We start from the raw sequence: 22,070 nt of genomic DNA on the forward strand, positions 1-22,070 counted from the left end.
TTTCCAATCATCTTAACCTGATTGTACTTTGGTAGGGATAATTGAAAACTTTTCCAATCATCTTAACCTGATTGTACTTTGGTAGGGATAATTGGAAACTTTTCCAATCATCTTAACCTGATTGTATTTTGGTAGGGATACATGGAAACTTTTCCAATCATCTTAACCTGATTGTATTTTGGTAGGGATAATTGAAAACTTTTCCAATCATCTTAACCTGATTGTACTTTGGTAGGGATAATTGGAAACTTTTCCAATCATCTTAACCTGATTGTATTTTGGTAGGGATAATTGAAAACTTTTCCAATCATCTTAACCTGATTGTACTTTGGTAGGGATAATTGAAAACTTTTCCAATCATCTTAACCTGATTGTATTTTGGTAGGGATAATTGGAAACTTTTCCAATCATCTTAACCTGATTGTATTTTGGTTGAAATACATGGAAACTTTTCCAATCATCTTAACCTGATTGTATTTTGGTTGAAATACATGGAAACTTTTCCAATCATCTTAACCTGATTGTATTTTGGTTGAAATACATGGAAACTTTTCCAATCATCTTAACCTGATTGTATTTTGGTTGAAATACATGGAAACTTTTCCAATCATCTTTACCTGATTGTATTTTGATAGGGATACATGGAAGTTTTCTCCAATCATCTTTACCTAATTACATTGGAAAGACTGGCCAAAAAAATTGTGACGAGGCTATCTGAACATATATATAAAAAGGTGCAGGGGCGGGTGGAATAAGTCCATATTATATCTCTACTAAAGGCCTGTACAGTGATGGCCGCATGGATATGACGCCCGACTTTCAATCCGGAGGTCGCGGGTTCAAATCCCGGCTCGTACCAATGAGTTTTTCGGAACTTATGTACGAAATATCATTTGATATTTACCACTAGCTTTTCGGTGAAGGAAAACATCGTGAGGAAACCTGCATACATCTGCGAAGAAATTCAAAGGTGTATGTGAAGTCCCCAATCCGCATTGGGCTAGCGTGGGGACTATAGCCCAAGCCCTCTCGCGCATGAGAGGAGGACTGTGCTCAGCAGTGGGACGTATATAGGCTGAAATGATGATGATGATGATGATGAAAGGCCTGTGCAAAACGGCGGAGCGCAGCGCAGATCATTTTAAATTTATCAATGTGTATTCTTCCCTATTTCAATTTCATTCAGGTATAAATTTGAATGCTCTGAGACATGGAGCATCTCGGAGCATCACGGAGGATTGTTACTCCGCGGCATCGAGGAGCACGTTAATCCTCCTGGGTGATCTGCGCTGCGGTCCGCCGGTTTGCGCAGGCCTTAAACAGCTAGGTAGCAGGGCGAGTGGATGAAATTCCATATATATCCCTACTAGGTAGCAGGGACGGGATGACTGGAAGAATTTCCATATATCCCTACCAAACAGCAAGGTAGCAGGGACGAGTGGAAGAAATTCCACATAGCCCTACCAAACAGCAAGGTAGCAGGGACGAGTGGAAGAAATTCCATATATCCCTACCAAACAGCAAGGTAGCAGGGACGAGTGGAAGAAATTCCACATAGCCCTACCAAACAGCAAGGTAGCAGGGACGAGTGGAAGAAATTCCATATATCCCTACCAAACAGCAAGGTGGCAGGGACGAGTGGAAAAAATTCCATATATCCCTACCAAACAGCAAGGTAGCAGGGACGAGTGGAAGAGATTCCATATATCCCTACCAAACAACAAGGCAGTAGGGATAGGTAACATAAATCCACCTGTCCCCACCTGGGGAGGAAAAAAGAGGTTAATGTGGAAAAAAAGTTACTTATCCCCACCAGGGGGGAAATCAATAGGTACACGTGGAAAAAAATCCACCTATTTCTACCAGGGGGGAAAGTAGTTGGGAAAAGCGTAATAAATTTCATCTGGCCCTACCATTCAAAAATAGGGGGGATAGATGGACGACTTGATTCCATGTATCACTACCAGTAGAAATAGATGGAAAAATATTCCACATATTCCCACTGGGGGGGATATCGCGGTAGGGATAGGTGGAATAGGCGCAAAAATCGAAGTTTACTACTAATTTTAAAATTTATTTATATGTAGAAGGTTCAGTATCACACTACTCTCCACTTTGATGATAGCCGCTTAAACCATTTTCTACCCTCCGATGTAGAGTCGTTGGTTATTTGAAAAATCTTTGTTGATGATGTGCAACCTCTAAATGTTGACAGATTTCATTTTTTTTTAACATATAATATTTTTTTATCAGTTAGAACAAGAATTCGAGCAAAGTCAGATGAAAATCGAAAATTCGGAAAAATGAAACACCCTAACCTGCATACATCTGCGAAGAAATTCATAGGTGTATGAAGTCCCCAATCCGCATTGGGCTAGCGTGGGGACTATAGCCCAAGCCCTCTCGCGCATGAGAGGAGGCCTGTGCTCAGCAGTGGGACGTAAATAGGCTGCGATGATGATGATAATGATGATGATTGTTAAGTAAAACCGCTCGTGCTAATTTATTCATTTTTGTTGCAGGTTCCGTAGCGCAGTGTGTATGGGGAGTGCTGCTACTGGTCATGTCAATAGGAGGTCTCCTCTACACGCCCTTAGACCTGATGCTGTGGGAGAAGCTGAACATGAGGCCAGGTAAGATTATAAGACCATTCCAAATCAACCGATTAGATCAGAAGTAAAATTGGCGTCAATCTCAAATTTAATCACCAATTTTATATTTGTGGAAAGATATAAATAAGCCCAGGCCAGACGGGACAAATTTTCGCCAATCTGATTAAATTGTCCGATCAAATCAGGCCGTGCGGACGCAAACGTCAATTTACTCACCGATTATCAGTGGCCTAATAGCAAAAAGGAAAAGGCCTCGCAGATCGCGTGGGTGATTTCGCCTACGGCTTTATTAGTTCACGCTACGCCACTGCCGATTATGGCCGATATTACCGATAAAGTGGAGGTGTGGACGGAAGAATACCAATTTGCGTAGCTATAGTATTTTGTATTTTCGGTGGTTGAATTGGAGATTGACGCCAATTTAATTTCTGATCAAATCGGTCGATTTCATCATCCCGTGTGGACTCCACTATAGTCAGTGTATATGGGGAGTGCTGCTACTAATCATGTCAATAGGAGGTCTCCTCTACACGCCCTTAGACCTGATGCTGTGGGAGAAGCTGAACATGAGGCCAGGTATGATAAGCCCACTCTAGACCCTTGACGTATATCTCAGGACGGGCTTTACAGACACTAAAAAACTGGCCAAGTGCGAGTCGGACTCGCGCACGTAGGGGTCCGTACCTATTACGCAAAAAACGGCAAAAAAATCACGTTAGTTGTATCGGAGCCCCACTTAAATATTTATTTTATTCTGTTTTTAGTATTTGTTGTTATAGAGGCAACAGAAATACATCATCTGTGAAAATTTCAACTGCCTAGCTATCGCAGTTCATGAGATACAGCCTGGTGACAGACAGACGGATAGCGAAGTCTTAGTGATAGGGTCCCGTTTTTACCCTTTGGGTACGGAACCCTAAAAATACGTAAGTGAAACCGTAAAATTAGCTTTTCGTTGTATACTTAATGCAGATAAGCGAATTAGAACGAAGTAAATGGTGTCGTTAGATTATATTTCAATACTTTAACCCGACATGATTATTTTTATCGAAATAGGGTATTGACCACAATGTATTTCCGTACACGTGTAACTACCTACTGTGTGTACATACATATATAAAAGTATACATAATATAACAACCCACATTTTAAAATTTAATCATCATTCGCTTGCCCTTATCCCATTCACTTGGGCCGACACCAAGCATGTTTCTTTCTTCCATACCTCTCTCTCGCCCGTCATCTCAGCATTCACTTGCGTTCGTTTCATACACATTTCATATCATCTCGACATGGCTATTTTACGTTACGTATACACTTTATGTGCCCCTCCCCCGCAAAAATCAGCAGACTGTTTTGTACAGAAAATTACAGACAAGGCGTCTCCGTTTGGTTACGTACATGTGACGTTATCTATGAAAAGGGACCTTATTGTCGATAGCGCTTACGCCATTATTAACGAAGCTCCGATATGAATACAACGCCGCGCGACGGTGTGCGGCGTAAGCGCCATCGACAATAACGTCCCTTTTCATAAATAATGCCCCGTATATCTTCCAAGCTTATGAATGTTATTTTCAAATGTGGTGAAGTGGAAATACGTCAATTTTTACCTACTTACATGTACTATAAAAAACATCAAGAACCTTGAAGTTGTTTAATTATTGTAATAAAACGCTAACAAGTGGGTTAAAAAAATTAAGAACGTTTTTCCGGGTCATATTAATAGTCCCTTAGCGTTTTTTGTGGTTTAATATTGACATACTGGCAAGAATGGCATCATCATAACTTCATAACCTTCGAATGTAACCGCTTTTTTTAGCATGATGATATTTGTTTGTTTCTATAACATTTTTCATACTCGAAGGGTAGGATGACACTTGGGTCAATTTCTGAACACGATTTTTTTTCTGTCCGTGATGAAAATCGCGGGTTAGCATCAGATAATACTTACCATTTTTTTTTTACATAAAGAAGCCACACTTTCACACCGGGTTCCATATGAAATCACTGATTAATTGGTTTTTAGAGTACACTTAAAAATACCTAAAGGCTCAAATTACTACTCCCGTGCCCTGTCCGGAATCTACTTTTGAGCATAATGAAAAATCCTACGAAAAATTCTACGTTAGTATCATTAATTTAGTGTCAAATACTTAAACTAGATGATATTTACTATCACTGAGCACATACACTATTAACTTCATTGTGGTAAATAACTCGTGATCGAAGTTTAAATTTTGTCCGAGCGCGCGAGTAAAATTTCGTCGGCAAAACTCAAAGGGCTCTGACAGCCGACGTCTGTATCTGAACCGCCTCGTGTCCCGCCTCACCTGTACTGGCAGTATTCGGCTGTTTCTCAAAGCAAACGGATGTACGTCAAGCTGCGGCGTGTTCGAGCAAATCGCATAAGTATTTCGGAATCCGGGTGGGCGACAATTTTTTTCTAATTTCGATGCCCCTTATAAATTTTATTTCCCACATAGCTTTTCAATAACAATTGTCATATTTAGGAGCCCTTTATGTATCTTTATGTAAGCGATAACATAACAGTTTGGTTAAACACGATTTAAATTTTTGGCGAATTTTTTTATTACGAATTCTAATTTCTGTGCCCTAATTCCCATGGAATATTTACCTAAAACAGCTGATTAAGTGGCACGGGAATTAGAAAGTATTACATTTATGGTCAACAAATTTTTAATTGGGGGCACTGTAAGTTAATTGGCAATGTTTACGTCATATTATTATTACATATATATATATTGGCATTGAATATATATTAAATGTAATAATAATATGACGTATATCTTTCTATTTTACATTTAAGGAAATCTCAAAGAATGCACAAAAATCTATGAACGGTTTTTTAGTATAAGTACTATAGTACATACTTACAGGGTGGACCCGAATAACCCGGGCAATTTTAATACGTAAGGTAAGGTGGGGTAAGACGACACTGGGGTAAGACTATCACTTGTATGGAATCCTCGTACTGTTAGTCTTGCGCCACCTTATCTCATTCATTGATCATATTATAACATTAAAATATTATATAAACATAAAACAATTTTTGAATTATTATATATTATAATACCCGTACCTAAGGTTACATGAAACAAAATGAATCAAATTTACAATGTTTTTTTTTGTAAATTTGACAGCTGACAGCGTAAGCCGTATAAAGTTTAAATATCTGGGAGACCGAGCTTTGCTCGGAAAACATATACCTACCTAAAAACTCAAAATTGCGCCTTTTTCCAGAGACACCTAGCTAGAACGATTTTTCATCCCAGAAAACGCCCATAGATGATCAAATTTCATCGAAATCGTTAGAGCTGTTTCCGAGATCCCCGAAATATATATAGCCACGTCAAATTAAGCCGAATTTGGGCAAGCTGCGGAAATAATTCGTGTAGTTTTGAAAATTGGTACAAGCATACCTTGTGGTGTCTAGATAAACATACTAAAAGTCCTTGAGGGTAGGGGGTGTGCTGGGGGTGTAGAGGGGGGTTGAAGGTACCTTTTTTCATATTTTTGCTCATATCTCGAAAATGTGTACGAATTGCATTATAATTACTTCGGACAAAAGTTTTAACATAAAATTTACTACAGATTTGGTTATGTTAGTTTTACTCTGCGATCAATACTTTAGGAGCTACAGGCTGTTAAATTTAAATAAGAGAAAAAAAATAGACGGTTTAAAAAAACGTCGTATTTTCATAATTGTTCATCATAATTAAAAATTTTAATTGTGAATAAGCAAGCTAAATGACCTGCTGATAAAATATAAAAAAACCGGCCAAGAGCATGTCGGGTCATGCTCAGTGTAGGGTTCCGTAGTTACCCGTCCGTCAAAATAGACTATTTGCAAAAACTCAAAAACTGCTATATCGATTAGGTTCGCTATATTTTTCTCTGAAAGTCTTTACTAAGCTTTACTTTCACGATTTTTTTCATATTTTTTGGACCCATGGTTCAAATGTTAGGGGAACTAAAGTGGAAAACACAACTTTTTTTCTTTCAGATCGATTATTTCCGAAAATATTAAGCAGATCAAAAAATGGTTGTCGAAGACCCGTATTCGTTTTAAAAGACCTATCCAACGACACCCCACACTATAGGGTGGAAGCGAAAAAAAATTTCATCCCCTTTTTAATGTACGGCAGCCACCCTAAAAAAAATATTTTTTCTAATTTATATTTTACAAATTTGTCAGCGTAACTGATTTATATATTCGTGTCAATTTAAACATGAAAACTAGAAAAAAATTTTTTTATGGTGGTTGCCCTACATTAAAGTGGGAATGAAATTTTTTTTCGCTTCCACCCTATAGTGTGGGGTGTTGTTGGATAGGTCTTTTAAAACGAATAAGGGTCTTCAAGAACCATTTTTTGATCAACTTAATATTTTCGGAAATAATCGATCTGAAAGAAAAAAAGTTGTGATTTACCCCTTAGTTCCCCTAACTTTTGAACCATGGGTCCAAAAAATATGAAAAAAATCGTGAAAACATCACTTAGTAAATACTTTCAAGGAAAAATATAGCGAATCTAATCGGTACAGCTGTTTTTGAGTTATGGCAAATAGTCTATTTTGACAGACGGGTAACTACGGAACCCTACACTGAGCATGGCCCGACATGCATATGGCCAATTTTTTTATATTTTATCAGCAGGTTGCTTAGCTTGCTTACTCTAAGCTAATTTTTTTATTTGTGATGAACAATTACAAAAAAACGACGTTTTCTTAAACCGTCTATTTTTTATTACTTATTTAACTTTAACAGCCTGTAGCCCCTAAAGTATTGATCGCAGAGTAAAAATAAACATAACCAAATTTGTAGTAAATTTTATGTTAAAACTTTTGTCTTAAGTAATTATAATGCTATTCGTACAGATATTCGAGATATGAGCAAAAATATGAAAAAAAGTACCTTCAACCCCCCTCTACACCCCCAGCACACCCCCTACCCTCGAGGACTTTTAGTATGTTTATCTGGACACCACAAGGTATACTTGTACCAATTTTCAAAACTACACGAATTATTTCCGCAGATTTTTCTAATTTGCTTAGGCTAATACAAGAATTGCTCGTTTAATAGATTAGTTGTTATAAATTAGCTTTTCTAATAGGTACAAGAAAAATTTAATATATCCTATTCTTACTATATTATAAATGCGAAAGTATCTCTGTCTGTCTGTTATCTCGTCACGCTTAAGCCGCTGAAACAATATCATCTTGATAATACATATTTGGCATGGAGATAGGACATAGTTTGAGGCCTGAAGAAGAACAAAGGATCTGGGGGCACGGCAGTGCCGCCGCCAAGTCGAGCAAAACAAAGTTGCACAGCCGTACCATTAAAATCTCAATAACATCTAAATAACATTTAATTTGAGCATGTAGTCTAAAAATTAATACACTTTAAAATCCCTTAGTTTTGTCACTGGCACAATCACTCTCAATCAATATTATTTTAAGGTACTTCTAGCATACCCACAAGTTCCAAATTTGAAACGTAATTAGGTTTTAGCTTTTTAAGCCAATAAAAATCTAATAATACTGCAATATTAGTCACGTTCTAAACATAACTGCATAATTAAGTTTGTAATCCTATAGAAATATATGCGATAACAACGTTACCTTTTAGTTCTTACAATTAGTAGGGAAAGTAAAGGTACACTACGATGGACAATGTGAGTATGAATAAAGATGTATATGATATGTATATACATAGTATCAGTATGGTTTGGGTATGATTACCCGAAAAGAAGGACAGCCTACAAAAAAAGATGGGATCCTATCAAAAAGAATTCATGTAAAAAGATGCAAATCTCGCAACGCAGTTCTTCTACTCTACTAAAAAAAAGTTTTGGGATGTAATGTGAAACCAAGTCGGTTATTTTAGTCAGTGCCAGGGGGTATTTTGTTAGCAAGTTTTTTTTTAGGAAGATTATGATATTTTTGAGAAAATACTTAACCAACTTTGAAGATTTTCCCGCAGGGCAGGGACACCCGGTATACCTATGTGTAAAGTAAGGCGGGGTAAGACTAACTTAGTTTATTTTGATCGGGGCAAGACTAACAGTATGAGGATTCCATACAAGTGATAGTCTTACCCCGGTGATAGTCTTACCCCACCGTACCTCATATGTGTTCAAACAATTTTTTGGGTTATTAATTTATGAAGGCAGCATATTCGATTTCTTCAGATTAACTTACACAATAACTTCGTCTCACTGTGCCCCTATTTATTTTACTAAGAAAGAGAGATTAGTTGCCATTAAAATAAAGGAAAGGATTAGTCAAATACGTTTTTAGTGTAACATATTTTCGTAGATTTGTCGATCGAACCTAAAATTAAAGAAGGTAAATATGTCCGATGCCACTTCAGTATGGTTGCAGTATATTATTGTAGATTAAAATTATACATAAATAATAGTTTTAAGTACCAAAATAAGTTAAGAAAGCAATTCCCGTGCCGTGTTCTAATTTCCGTCCTAGTAAAATCTAATTTCCATGGACACACTAATTCCCGTGCCCTGACCAAAATTTTAAATTTAAATAACTTTTATAGTTTTATGAATATTTTTATCCCATAAGAAAATTAATATTTATTATATTTTTTATCAAATTCTCAGCATATTTTTTTTGTGTAATGTTGGTATTTCAAAATTCCATGGGAATTAGACAAAAATGCTCGTTTGGTGAAATTGACCCACTTGTCATTTCAAAACAGGGTAATTTTTTGGCCCGTTAGCCATATTGTGCGAGGGGATGAGATAGGCCATACTGAACAACTTTTTCTATGGGACCAACCCCGAATTCCAAAAAAAATTGGCCTTCCCATAGAAAACGTCGACATCCACTATGACTAGAGCTAGACCAAAATGCATGAAACTGCCAAAAAATTTTTTGTGATTTCGGAGTTGGTCCCATAGAAAGAGTTGTTCAGTATGGCCTACCTAATCACCTCGCACAATATGGCTAACGGTCCAAAAATGACCCTGTATAATTTTGCGAGATTTGGCGTTTGAAAAGACGCCTGTGCCCAGCAGTGGGACGTATATAGGCTAAATTATTTATTTATTTTTATTGTTTAGTAAAACTTAATTTCTTTCCAGGGTTCCCCCCCTACGAATGGTGGGCAGATCCCCCAGACGAAGTTAAACTGCGGGCCTACGTATTCAATGTGACCAACCACGACCGATACATTCAGGGGCTGGATGACAAACTCAACGTTCAAGAGCTGGGACCTGTCGTTTACTTGTGAGTGTCATTCATTCACTCGTTCACTTATTCCTTGAGTCAACCACGACCGATATATGCGAGGGCTGGATGACAAACTCAACGTTCAAGAGCTGGGACCTGTCGTTTACTTGTGAGTATCATTAATTCATTCACTCATTCATTCAATGTAACCATCCACAACCGATACATGCGGGGGCTGGATGACAAACTCAACGTTCAAGAGCTGGGACCTGTCGTTTACTTGTGAGTATCATTCATTCATTCACTCATTCCTTGAGTCGACCAACCACGACCGATTCCTGCGAGACCGATACAAACGTTTTTCTTTGATATAAATTTGTTTCGCTTTAATGTCCAACTTAATGCCCGTCTATTTAGAATATGGGGCATTATCTATGAAAAGGGACCTTATCGTCGATGGCGCATACGTCGCACAGCGTCGCGCGGCATTGTATTTATATCGGAGCATCGTTAATAATGGCGTAAGCGCCATCGACAATACGGTCCCTTTTCATAGATAACGTCACATATTAGTGCACCTAACTTAGTCCGAGTCGTGATGATGGTTATATAATTGTACTTAATAGAATGAATAGAAATAATAATAGCTATATAATATTATAATGTGATCGTGCATAATCGTTTATCGGAGTGGCCCCGTTAGGTCATACGAGTTATTATAGACGTGTGTGAAGCTTTGTAATAATAAAATAAATAAATCAATATTAGAGGACATTTTTACACAAATTGACTAAGCCCCACGGTAAGCTCAAGAAGGCTTGTGTTGTGGGTACCCAGACCGCAATAATAATAATAAAGCTAAATAAATAAACGATTATAATAATAATTTCAGCCTATACTCGTATACCTGCCGTATTCGAACTTCAAGATATAACTTCAAGACACGTACTAGATCCATAGTTTAGATATCAACTAGTTCTCTTTTGCAGCGCAATTCGGGCAACCAATGTCACTTTTACGTTAGATAGAGTAAGATATCTATTAGATGTGAATTAGATCTCTAAGTTATATCCTGTGGAAATCGCTCAAGAGTACCTCCAGAATCGCGCAAATGTCAGATTTGACAGGTTGGATCTTAAACATATAGTTATCGTATCTTGGTGATGTCTAAAAGATGTCTAATAGATGTCTATTTCAAAATCCGAATCGGGCCCTACGTCCCACTGCTGGGCACAGGCCTCCTCTGACATTCCCATCATCCCCTCGCTGACCCAATGAGGATTGGCGATTTCACATAGGTACACCTTTGAATTTCTTCACAGATGTATGCAGGTTTCCTCACGATGTTTTCCTTCACCGAAAAGCTAGTGGTAAATATCAAATGATATTTCGTACGTACCTAAGTTCCGAAAAACTCACAGATAAGATAATGACTTGAATTTTGACAACCCTAAATAGACGAAAGGGATGGTGCCATAAGTTAGTAAGGGATATCATGATATTCATGATTCGACCCGAATCGCTGTCAAACTCCGGTTTTGTAGGAAGTGTCCTTTCTTTACTTTTAGTACTATTACTCACGGCGCGATTCGGGAAGCGAATGACATTCATTAGATATGAAATAGTAAAGATATGTGACGTTCCACGGCAAAAGGTACCTTATTGCGGCTGGCGCTTACGCTATTATTAACGCCGCTACAATATTCAGCCGGGGCAATGGTACCTTTTGCCGTGGAACGTCACATATCTATACTATTTCATATCTAGTGAATGTCTAATTCATTACCCGAATCGCGCCGTTATTCTGTGGTTTGGTCAGGAGTGTCTCACTCCGCGATTTCGTCGCTTTGCTACAGGTAGCTAAAAGTCCATCCGTTCGGCCCCAATTTTGGGGTTTGCCGTAAGCTGCGCGTGGCGCTGTCGCCACCTAGCGGCCATATCAGTGCTGATCGTAACAGACGCGTTTTGTTAGAGAGTGAGTCTTCTGTACCTAGTACTATTATTTATTCTGTGCCGGGGCAATGGTACCTTTTGCCGTGGAACGTCACATATTTTTACTATTTCATATGTAGTGAATGTCTAATTCATTACCCGAATCGCGCCGTTATTCTGTGGTTTCGTTAAATAGTCGAATGACGTTATAGTTGCACCGAACAAAGTCTGCGGCGGATTTGATAGCCCACGCAATGTAAGTGTTATGTATACGTCATAATTTCATAGAAGTTTGACGTTTAATATGACACTTGCACTGCGTGGGCTATCAAAATCGCTGCAGACTTTTTACGGTCTGACTCTATGGTTTTTGTTTCAGAGAGAAACTCCTGCATTCAAACATTCGCTTCAACGAGAACAGCACGCTAACCTACACAGCGAAGCGGTTCGCCATCTTCTTGCCCGATGAGAACAGTATAGATTTAAACGCTACCATCATCGTGCCCAACCTAGCGCTACTGGTAAGTTCAAACATGTTCAAATGTGACGTTATCTGTGAAAAGGGACCTTATTGTTGATGGCTCCGATCACAGACAAAACATCCTCCAGTCTTAGCATAGTCGCGCTACCCCCTCTGCCACGCATGCGGCGTAAGCGCCATCGACAATAAGGCCCCTTTTCATAGATAACGTCACATTTTACTCCATGTTCGAGTCGAAAGTGTCTTTGTGTGACGTCCGTGTCTTTGAATGGACCAATCACGGCACGAGACTTCGCTCACCTCGTCCCGCGCACCCCCGCATTTTTGGCATCGTCGGTTGCATGAAATAATTGCTCTAAACTCGGTCTAGTGGATTCCTAGTCTATGGTTCAAACATGTTCAAATGTGACGTTATCTATGAAAAGGGACCTTATTGTCGATGGCTCCTATGTAAATCGACATTCAAGGTCCATAGATAATCTCTCAAATTAGCCACATACCTGACATACCGTCAACCTAATAGTGAATAGGGATCGCTGGGGTCAAAAAGAATAGATAGTATAGAGGGGTCCTGTCACAGTAAATTTTGTAGTCACAGTAAATTTACTGCCATCTATCGACACACAACTAAAACTCAAAATGAGAACGTATAAAATTATCAAAAAAATGTATATACATGGATAAACGTTTTTATTATTTTTACATCATTTTTGACCATGTTCACTGATATCTATATGTAAAATTGTTAAATATGAAACGGTGTCGTCACGTCATCTAGCCGAGTATAGGCCAAAGGTGTGTGCGCCATCTGTCCAAGAATGACTTTTTCTTGATTTCCGAGGCACGTTTTATCCTTATACTTTATTCATCTTATACAAAGTTACATATGTCTTTGCTGGGGTGAATACTTGCATAGGGACAAATGTCAAAATGTGATTTAAGGATGACTCACGTTAGACCGGGCCGTGTCTGGGCCGGAGCTTCCGGGGCTTACTTTTCTATGACTTGACAGATAATCACGTGCTTTCTATAGAAAACGATGCGTTTGCCTACTACACCCGTGAAATGTGCCTGATAATTATAGATAAGGTAAGTACTGATGCTCTTTAGCAGCGTCAGTAAATCTTGGTAATTCTTTCCAATTGTATAAATAAAACACCAATGTTACATAAACACTCATTTAATTTTCAAAACCACTTTTTTGATATAAGCGCCATCTATTGACAAATTTAGGCAACAGTTCCTCTCGGCTCGAACAGGTAGCACTCATGGAACGCACTGCCCAGTACGCCCGTGAAATGTGCCTCATAATTATAGATAAGGTACTGATTCTCTTCAGCAGCGCCAGCAAAAGCGTAGGAATTCTTTCAAATTGTATAAATAAAACACCAATGTTAGATAAACTGTCATTTAATTTTCAAAACCACTTATTTGATAAGCGCCATCTATTGACAATTTTACGCCACAGTTCCTCTCGGTTCAAACAGGTAACACTCATGGAACGCGCTGCCCAGTACCCCCGTGAAATGTGCCTCATAATTATAGATAAGGTACTGATTTTCTTCAGCAGCGCTAGCAAAGGCGTGGGAACTCTTTCTACATTCGTCGACGAAGAAATCCATGAAGTAACGGTTTGCTTTAATAGCTGATTTGTCGGAGGGATGGTTCTTGCTGAGTTTCCATTCGTATGCGTTCTTTTCGGGATGGAATTGGACGCCGTAGAAGGGGTACCTGAAATATGATTTGTTACAGGAATGTGCCTGTTAAAATTTTATTCGCTTTACGCCGTATGCCATATCATATACTAAAACGTTACACACATGCCTATATAGTACTTAGTACTCTTAGTAGTCTTAGTAGCCAATTAATGAGCTTATTTATCGATAGATAGCGCTGTATACTAATAGGTATGTAGGTACCTAACCTATAGGTACCTAATTGGTAGACTTCTGTCAAAAATCTTTTGTATTTATACAGTGGAAACTGGATAAGTGGAACCTGGGTTAGTGGAAAACCTCTTTAAGTGGACCGAAGTTCTCGGTTCCAGCCCCTTGGCAACGAATTACCTCTATAAGTGGAATTTTGGGACCTCTATAAGCGGAATCCATTTTTTCAAAAATTTCTTATTTTTACCTCTGTAACTGGAAGCAGCCGTCTTCAAAATCTCTATGAGTGGAACAGCTCGGAATTATAAAATTTGTATTTTGAATAAACCGTCACAAGGAGGGTAGTTTGTTTCGTTAACATTATGGTTCGTGTTTTAACTACGTATTTTGTATGAGTATTGCTCTTGCATAAATAAATATTAGGAGTGATTTTGTTTTTGAAATTTTGAAAATTGTATACGAGTACTGTGGATTATTTATAGTATTGCTTTTTTAAAAGTCAGGATTACATACCAATTTTTTGTTAATACATTCATATCTACATACATATTTCATAAATGATGATTATTTAAGTCTTGATCTTTTATTTGACCATACTATACGTGACCTCTATAAGCGACATTACTAGCATCCAGAACCTCTGTTAGCGAGAGCCTCTGTAAGTGAGAAAACGTTTTATCCGAACCTGGTTAAGTGGAAAACTGGATAAATGGAAAACCTGGATAAGCGGAACTAAACAGCCGGTCCCTTGCGATTCCACTTATCCAGTTTCCACTGTAGTTGCAAGTGCGGCGGGTTAAATGAACTCGCACCTGGTTTTTTATGTGTTAATACTCTCGTTAAATCAAGTTTCTGAACCTGAAAAGCTATCGGGTCATTTTCAACTTGATGTCTTTCCCCAGGACATAGGACAGGTTCTTGCGTGGGGCTCTGGACACGACTACTTCCGACGACGTTAAAGGTATTTGGCATCTGAAGGATAGACAACAGACTTCATAATATTTCTGGAAACGTACCTATTATGTTCAACGGTTGCGATGAACTGAACGCCATAGTGGTCGTCACCGTATGAAGTCACTCGCCAGTCCTCAGTCAAGTTGTGGGAGATCAGGTTCTGAAATAGAATGATAAAATAAATCAATCTTCTTTTTATCACGTACATATCCAACACAGAACGATCCAAGTGCGAGTAGCATCCTTCGAAAAGGAACCTCTACAATTGTGGCATTTTAGCAGTTGCTTTTTGGTGAACGAAAACATTATGAGGAAACCGGACTAATCCGAATAAGGCCAAGTTTACCCTTTAGGTTGGAAGTCAGACGACAGTCACATTCGTAAAAATTAGCGCCTACGCCTATTCTCGGGATTAGTTGCCAAGAGGACCCCAGGCTTTGAGCCGTGACAAAATGCCGGGATAATGCGAGGAAGATGATGATGTACATGCCTCATCGACGATGCAGAACTGGTGCGCGTTGACGGTCACATCTTGTGTTGCGAGTATCTCAACGACATCCTCATCAGCGTCTTTGAACATCTTGCTGTCACGGAAATCTGCAACAAATGTTAATCTGAAACACTTCCTCACTTCCCGGCGGCTCTGGCCTATAACCGCGAACATCGAAGTTCGCAAATTGCGGGCATTTTTCTCTGTCACTCTAATTACGCCTTCATTGGAGAAAAAGAGAAAGATCCCCCCAATTTGCGAATTTCAGTTTTCGCGGTAACCCCTCTGGGCAGCTAGACATCAGACAGACAGGCGTATTGACAGATTCTCAGTTCAGTTCGGTTAGCACGTAAAGCACGTTTGTGGTAAGCGTTCCGACTGACCGAGGAGGAGTTTTGGCCGAAAGGTATCAAGTTTCGGCGGTTCCGCGGCCGGCTTCCAGACACTGCCGGGTTGCGAACTGCATACATGTACTTATGCATAATGTATGTATGTTTTTCTAGTGTTTAGTTTTAAAATATATTTTTATAATATGTATGTTAGTTTTTAAGGTTTATGTATCCAGGGCCACTAGTTGCCTGAAATAAAGATTTTCATTCATTTATTAATTCAATATTAAGTGTTTGCAAGAGCATACTTTTATGATTGATCTTAAAGAAAATAATACTTAATGTACTGTAATTTTGCTTGTAATTTTTAGATAAAATAGATTAATCCAAGTATCGAAGTTCAACATTGCACATAATTGTGATTGGTGTAAAATTGGCCTTGACAGTCAATTAGTGTTGGAAAACAGATTACTGTTTTATCTAAAAATTAGGTACCTACTTACATGTCGGCCAGCTTTTTACCTATATCTTATCACTAAGTAATTAATACGTGTAAGTTGTAATTATTAATTAATAATCAATTAATCATGTAGGTACTCAATGAAGTCATTCATGAGTCATACACTAAGGGTTCTTCTAGAGCAGGGGTCTACACACGTTTTTATCCGAGGGCCATATATTCACGGAAGAAAGAATGAGCGCGCCGCGCTCTGACTTCTTTGTTTTGTGGCCATACTTATTGCGCCTCAGAATTTTTGCGCGGGCCACCGTCGGCGCCGAGGGGGGTATCTGGTTGCTGCTGTTAGGGCTGAACACCAGGCCACGTAGCCAAGATGCCGATCGCTTACGCTCCGTAGCGATCGAAACGCAACTGTCACTGTCGCGCTAATATGGAAGAGTGATAGAGAGACATAATGCTTTTCGTTGTCGAAGCGATAGCGATTGTAACTTTGGCTAGGCCGGCTGGAGCCCGGCTCCCGCGGGCCGGATTGGAACGCTGTCGGCGGGCCGGATTGGAACGCTTCGCGGGCCGGGGTTTGGAGAGCCCTTTTCTAGAGAGTAACACACAGATAAACCAATCGAGAGACCCGAAAACGAATGTATATACCGCTCTCTCGCCACAGAATAAATAATAGTACTACCGTACAGAAAGGGAACTTCCTACAAAACCGAAGTTTGACAGCGGTTCAGGGTCGAATCATGCGGTCCCTTTCTAATATATGGCACCATGCTATAGGTATATCAAGCCATTATCTTATCTGTGGTCTTGCATACAAACGGATGTCAAGTTGAGTCAACACTAATAATTACTCGGAGCAATGCTGAGCCGAGCGGAGCCGAGTTTGCCCGAAGGGAGGAGTTTCGCACCCCTGCTTTCACGTAAAAAAAACCCGCATCGAAATCGGTCCATTCGTTTGACAGCTACGATGCCACAGACAGAGCATAGATTTGTAATTGTCAGCTTGAGACAGACAGATAGACTTTGGCGTCAAACATAAACATAACACCCCTCTTTTTGCGTCGGGTGTTAAAAACCGATAAATATAGTCACCAGCAGTGAAATCCAAGGGTAAATTGTCATAAGAATAACAAGTGATCCGGTTTTCCGGCTCCCCCCGTCCTGAAGCCAGGATCAGCAGCAGCTCAAAGCCGAGACAGGTGCCAAAGATCGGGAAGTAGTCTCCAGCATCGTTCAGCTCCATGGCTAACTCGTAGATGTGCTGGCCGGCGTCAGCGTAGCCGTCGGATTGGTTGAAATAGGTGGCACCGCCGGGGATGAGGACCCTGGAAATGTTTGGTATTCGAATTTAACAGAATTTGGGGTAATTTGACAGAACCTGAAAATTTACCCTCCTCTAGGCCCTCTTAAGAAGTAAAACTCTAACACGTCAGTTAAAAAAAAATATCGACCCCATTCAATGTGTCTGGGTTAGTGCTGTTCAGGACTATGTCAAATTTCAAATCGAATAGCTTAAAGTAGTTCTCGAAATATTTAGCAATGTTACAGACGGACAGACAAACAGAGTCGAAGGGTCCTTATGTAATCCTTTGGTACAGTACAGCATCCTAAAAAATTACCTCATTCAAAATTAGTGTGCGATGCAGTTTTGATTTTGATTTCGGCAAGTTTAGCTAAACATAAAAATCTTATTTCGGCCGAAAGTTCGTTTTCGGCCAAAAAACTGCCCAACTTTTCGGCCACGCCAACATTGTACTTTCGGATCTATAATGATAAGTTAATTTTAAGCGTGATCCGACTTGCACTGCACTTGGTCGGTTTTTTTTACCACTTGCACGAATCATAGGCGTTTCATGCCCTCACAATCCTCACATCTCGAAGGCGTTTTCTTTAGCTCCGCGCGCCATCTAGTTTGTTACTGTGAACTAAAAAATTGCCTACAAGTATATGCTACTTAGGACGGTGCGCTATGGGATTGGTTATATGTACAAGTATTATTATTATCTGTGTTCGTATAAAAAGAACGGTGGCCCCACCGTTATAAAAACTAATCGTTTGAAACCAAAACGGTTCTGCAGATTAAGAACCATAAGTAAACAATTTTATCCCCTTATTGCATATAATAAATAATATTTATTGAAATTTGAACTTTAATAGCGGTCAATAGAGTTAAATATCATATCGGCCATATATGGCTTCGTATGCGGTAAGAGGTTAAGAGTCAAGTAATCCGAACTTATATGAGTCTGTAAAAAAATCAGGCCGACTTCACTCACCCGTTTATCTTGGACATGATATCTGCATAGTAGGCACGATATTTACCAATCCTGAAAAAACATACATAATTTAGTGTCTTAACCATTATTTTCAGTCAAAGCTTTATACAGGGTGTTTGGTACATCGTTTGCCAAATTAAAACGGCAGATAGGTTGAGTCATTTGCTATCTTCTCATGCCGAGAAAAACTAAATTGGCCATGTTTTTTTTTACTACTACACAAGTAAAAATTTGAATTTACGAAAAACTGGCATAGAAGTGAAAAAAAAATGAGCGCCAAATTAAAAATTTCTAGGCATGAGAAGATAGCAAATGACTCAACCTATCTGCCGTTTTAATTTGGCAAACGATGTACCAAACACCCTGTATATACGCCTATTGCATCCAGAAAACATGAAACTTTAAGACGATCTTCTTCGCAGACTGTACTGATCATGGTCACAGATCATAGTAATGTCAATATCGTTGCAGACTTTTCTTGGTCTAACTCACACTACTGTACCTACGTGTGTGTGTACGTGGGTCGATCAACTATTTCTTGTTATTCTGTCCCATCAGCCAGGAGACAATAGTAGCATAGTTTGTTAGAAGAGCTGCTGTACCATGTTCTACAAACGTGCTTAGTAGATGTCCCATTATGGAAAGGCCAACGAAAGGCCTTATAACTAGCAAAAAATTCAAGTTTGTTTCATTTAAATATGAAATAACTATTTTAAGAGTGACCCAGGAGACCGTAACCATGGCAACTAGTGACAAAAAAAAGTTGATTCACCCACGTAATGTATATTGTATGTATGTGTGTGTCTCGTAACTTACATAATAGGCACGACTCTTCCTCCTCCTCCTTCCCCTCCTCCACATCCTTCACATAAGAAGACGTGATGTAGGTAACTAGTATAATTCTCTTCCGGATACTTTGTATGGAGATACGCAGATTGCTCCCGAGCTAGAACTCCTATTCACGCTGTCCGTTCTTACTTCGTGGAAGAAGTATAGAAGACAGAAGCAGAAATTAGTCTTCTATTCCTCCAGGGATTTTGTCCCAGTCTTGAGGGTTTCAAAAATGTATCCAAAGAGAATATATAACTACGTTGTACATGTATCTATTACCCTCTAAGATGGGAGATGTTGTGTTCGTGTGTGTATGTGGTGTGTGCTTAATTGTATCCTTTAGGTACTTACATAATAGGCACGATTCTAGCGCCAGCCGCCTCCACATCCTTCACATAAGAAGCAGCGATGTAACTAGTATAATTCTCCTCCGGATACTTCGTATGGAGATACGCAGACTGCTCCTGAGCCAATACTCCTATAATCGGCCTGTTGTTCACACTGTCCGTTCTTACTTCGTGGAAGAAGTATAGGAGAGACAGAAGTAGAAGGGGCTTCATTGTGAACTGAGCTGAAAAAAGAAGTGTGAGCGATATCATATTTTTTTCACCTCACTTATTCAGAAAAAGGGTTTTTTTGGGATTATATTGGGCCTTGGGATTATACTGAGCAACATTTACTATGGAACAAACCCTGAAATCGTCAAAAAACAAATTACCCTCCCATAGAAAATGGACCAGCCAAAATGTATAAAACAGCCAATTTTTTTTTGCTATTTCGGGTTTGGACCCGTAGTAAAAGTTGCTCAGTATACTCCCAAAACCCTGGCAACGGGAATGCAGTTAAATTTTAGCCACCCTGTCATAGTCAACATTATTTGAAAAATACTTATCCCCTAGCCGCCCAGAGACCTACAAAAAGGTCTCCTGTACCATTCTAATTTGAATCTTTGTTCGACAAATCAAAATTGCATTTTTCTTGGCAAGGTTTGACGTCCGGGCGGCTAGTGGACATAATTATACTGGAACTTGAATTTGGACCATATAGTCGTAAGTTGTGGACTAAAAGGGTATCCAGACGTGACTGACGAAATCAGACGATTTGTTCAGGAAAATAATTGGTCCACACAAATACAAATTAAATCACCAATTTGCATTCTACTATGAAAATTGGCATTTTTGTGTCCGCACCTGCTGATGTGATCGGGGAATCAAATTGGTATTTGCGTCCACACGGCCCTGTTCGATCGGAGAATTTCATCAGATTGGCGAAAAATTGTCTCGTCCTCTCGTCTGGGTACAACTTAAAGTTACCTGAGTTTAGGGTACTCACAGCTTGAGGTCACGGAGGCACAGGACACTCTCCACTGATTTCCCGCGTAGCTCTGTCAGCCAGGGAGGCGGAATATAAGAAAATCTCTAGTAGGTAACATTTATCTTTATGTTAATCGGTAATTAGATTATCAGCTGATTGATAACGCGTTTGATTTTTGCCGATAAATTATTCTGGAAAAGCAATTTGATTGTAGATTTTTCTTATCTATATTCAGAGGGTCATTCTTCAAAAAATTCACCTCTTCCATCCCTGACCTGCTGTATGTTTGTTTATCTGTACGGCTACCATCAGTTTGGCATTGACATAAACGCTATCGTGAACGTAATTTACTTTCTATATACATATCTCTTTCGCACTAATATGTCAGTAAGAGCGAGATGCAAAATCTAAAATCGAAGTTCGCAAATTGAGGGGATTTTTCTCTGTCACTCTAATTACGTCTTCGTTGGAGTAAAAGAGAAAGAGCCCCGCAATTTGCGAATTTCGGTTTTCACGGTAGCCGCTCTTGTGTCTGCCTGTGACCACACACGTAACGTCACGTTCGAAACGTCAGGCCAAAAATAAACGTAAATTTTACGGGATTACGTCCCGTGTTAGTTATAAAATTATGACTGAAAATCGTGTTAGTTTAAATCAGTATATCTCATTCCCCTGGCCATACCTATTCGCAAATTGCCAGGAAATTCCGCTATATTAGCAGCTCGCTTTTGGTACTGCATAACCCATGCCACAGAATAAATAATAGTACTAGGCACAGAAGACTCACTCTCTAACAAAACGCGTCTTGTTACGGTTAGGACAGATATGGCCGCTAGGTGGTGACAGCGCCACGCGCGGCTCATAAGCTAGCCATTGCAAAGCGACGACATGGCGGAGTGAGCCACGCATGTACATGCCTAGTTCCATGTATAACCAAAACTGCTTGGCGGAATGTCCTGGGAATTTGTGAATAGATATAGCCAGGGGAATGATATTGCTGTAGAATGACCCTTTAACCATGACTAGTAATTCCTACTTCTATTATGTACTAGCTGTGCCCGCGGCTCCGCCCGCGTGGAATTCGGTTTGTGTCAGTAAGCTGCTAAATATGTAAAAAATAGTAAATTACATTACGCTGTATTTTTTTATTCAAAAAATTATAACATTTATAATTTCCTGCATGATAATTTCCTAAAATAATTCTATCTTATTGTTTCATACTTTTTAGAGCGCGATTTGTAGTAGTCCGACTACGCCCAACTCTTTTAGTACCTACCTATGAGAAAGTCG

The 22,070-nt window shown here is 39.3% G+C and overlaps 3 protein-coding genes across 3 annotated transcripts in view; 2 read left to right on the forward strand and 1 right to left on the reverse strand.

Annotated features, from left to right (window-relative positions):
- Positions 1-2,680, forward strand: part of LOC134677804 (uncharacterized) — a 42,600-nt gene extending 39,920 nt beyond the window's left edge. The window contains exon 4 of the mRNA XM_063536232.1: positions 2,523-2,680. Coding sequence (XP_063392302.1) covers positions 2,523-2,680 — 158 coding nt within the window. The remainder of the gene's footprint in view (positions 1-2,522) is intronic.
- A 414-nt stretch (positions 2,681-3,094) lies between these two features.
- Positions 3,095-22,070, forward strand: part of LOC134677877 (scavenger receptor class B member 1-like) — a 36,003-nt gene continuing 17,027 nt past the window's right edge. The window contains exons 1-3 of the mRNA XM_063536310.1: positions 3,095-3,188; positions 9,740-9,884; positions 12,139-12,280. Coding sequence (XP_063392380.1) covers positions 3,119-3,188; positions 9,740-9,884; positions 12,139-12,280 — 357 coding nt within the window. The 5' untranslated portion in view covers positions 3,095-3,118. The remainder of the gene's footprint in view (positions 3,189-9,739; positions 9,885-12,138; positions 12,281-22,070) is intronic.
- LOC134677773 (gamma-glutamyl hydrolase A-like) lies at positions 13,681-20,065 on the reverse strand. Its single transcript, XM_063536201.1, has 6 exons — positions 19,818-20,065; positions 18,636-18,686; positions 17,452-17,684; positions 15,571-15,677; positions 15,143-15,240; positions 13,681-13,971 (listed from the first exon to the last, which is right to left on the reverse strand). The coding sequence occupies exons 1-6, from the start codon at positions 20,063-20,065 to the stop codon at positions 13,698-13,700; spliced, it is 1,011 nt and encodes a 336-aa protein (XP_063392271.1). The 3' UTR covers positions 13,681-13,697.

Source organism: Cydia fagiglandana, chromosome 27, assembly GCF_963556715.1.
Source record: "Cydia fagiglandana chromosome 27, ilCydFagi1.1, whole genome shotgun sequence".
NCBI lineage: Eukaryota > Metazoa > Arthropoda > Insecta > Lepidoptera > Tortricidae > Cydia > Cydia fagiglandana.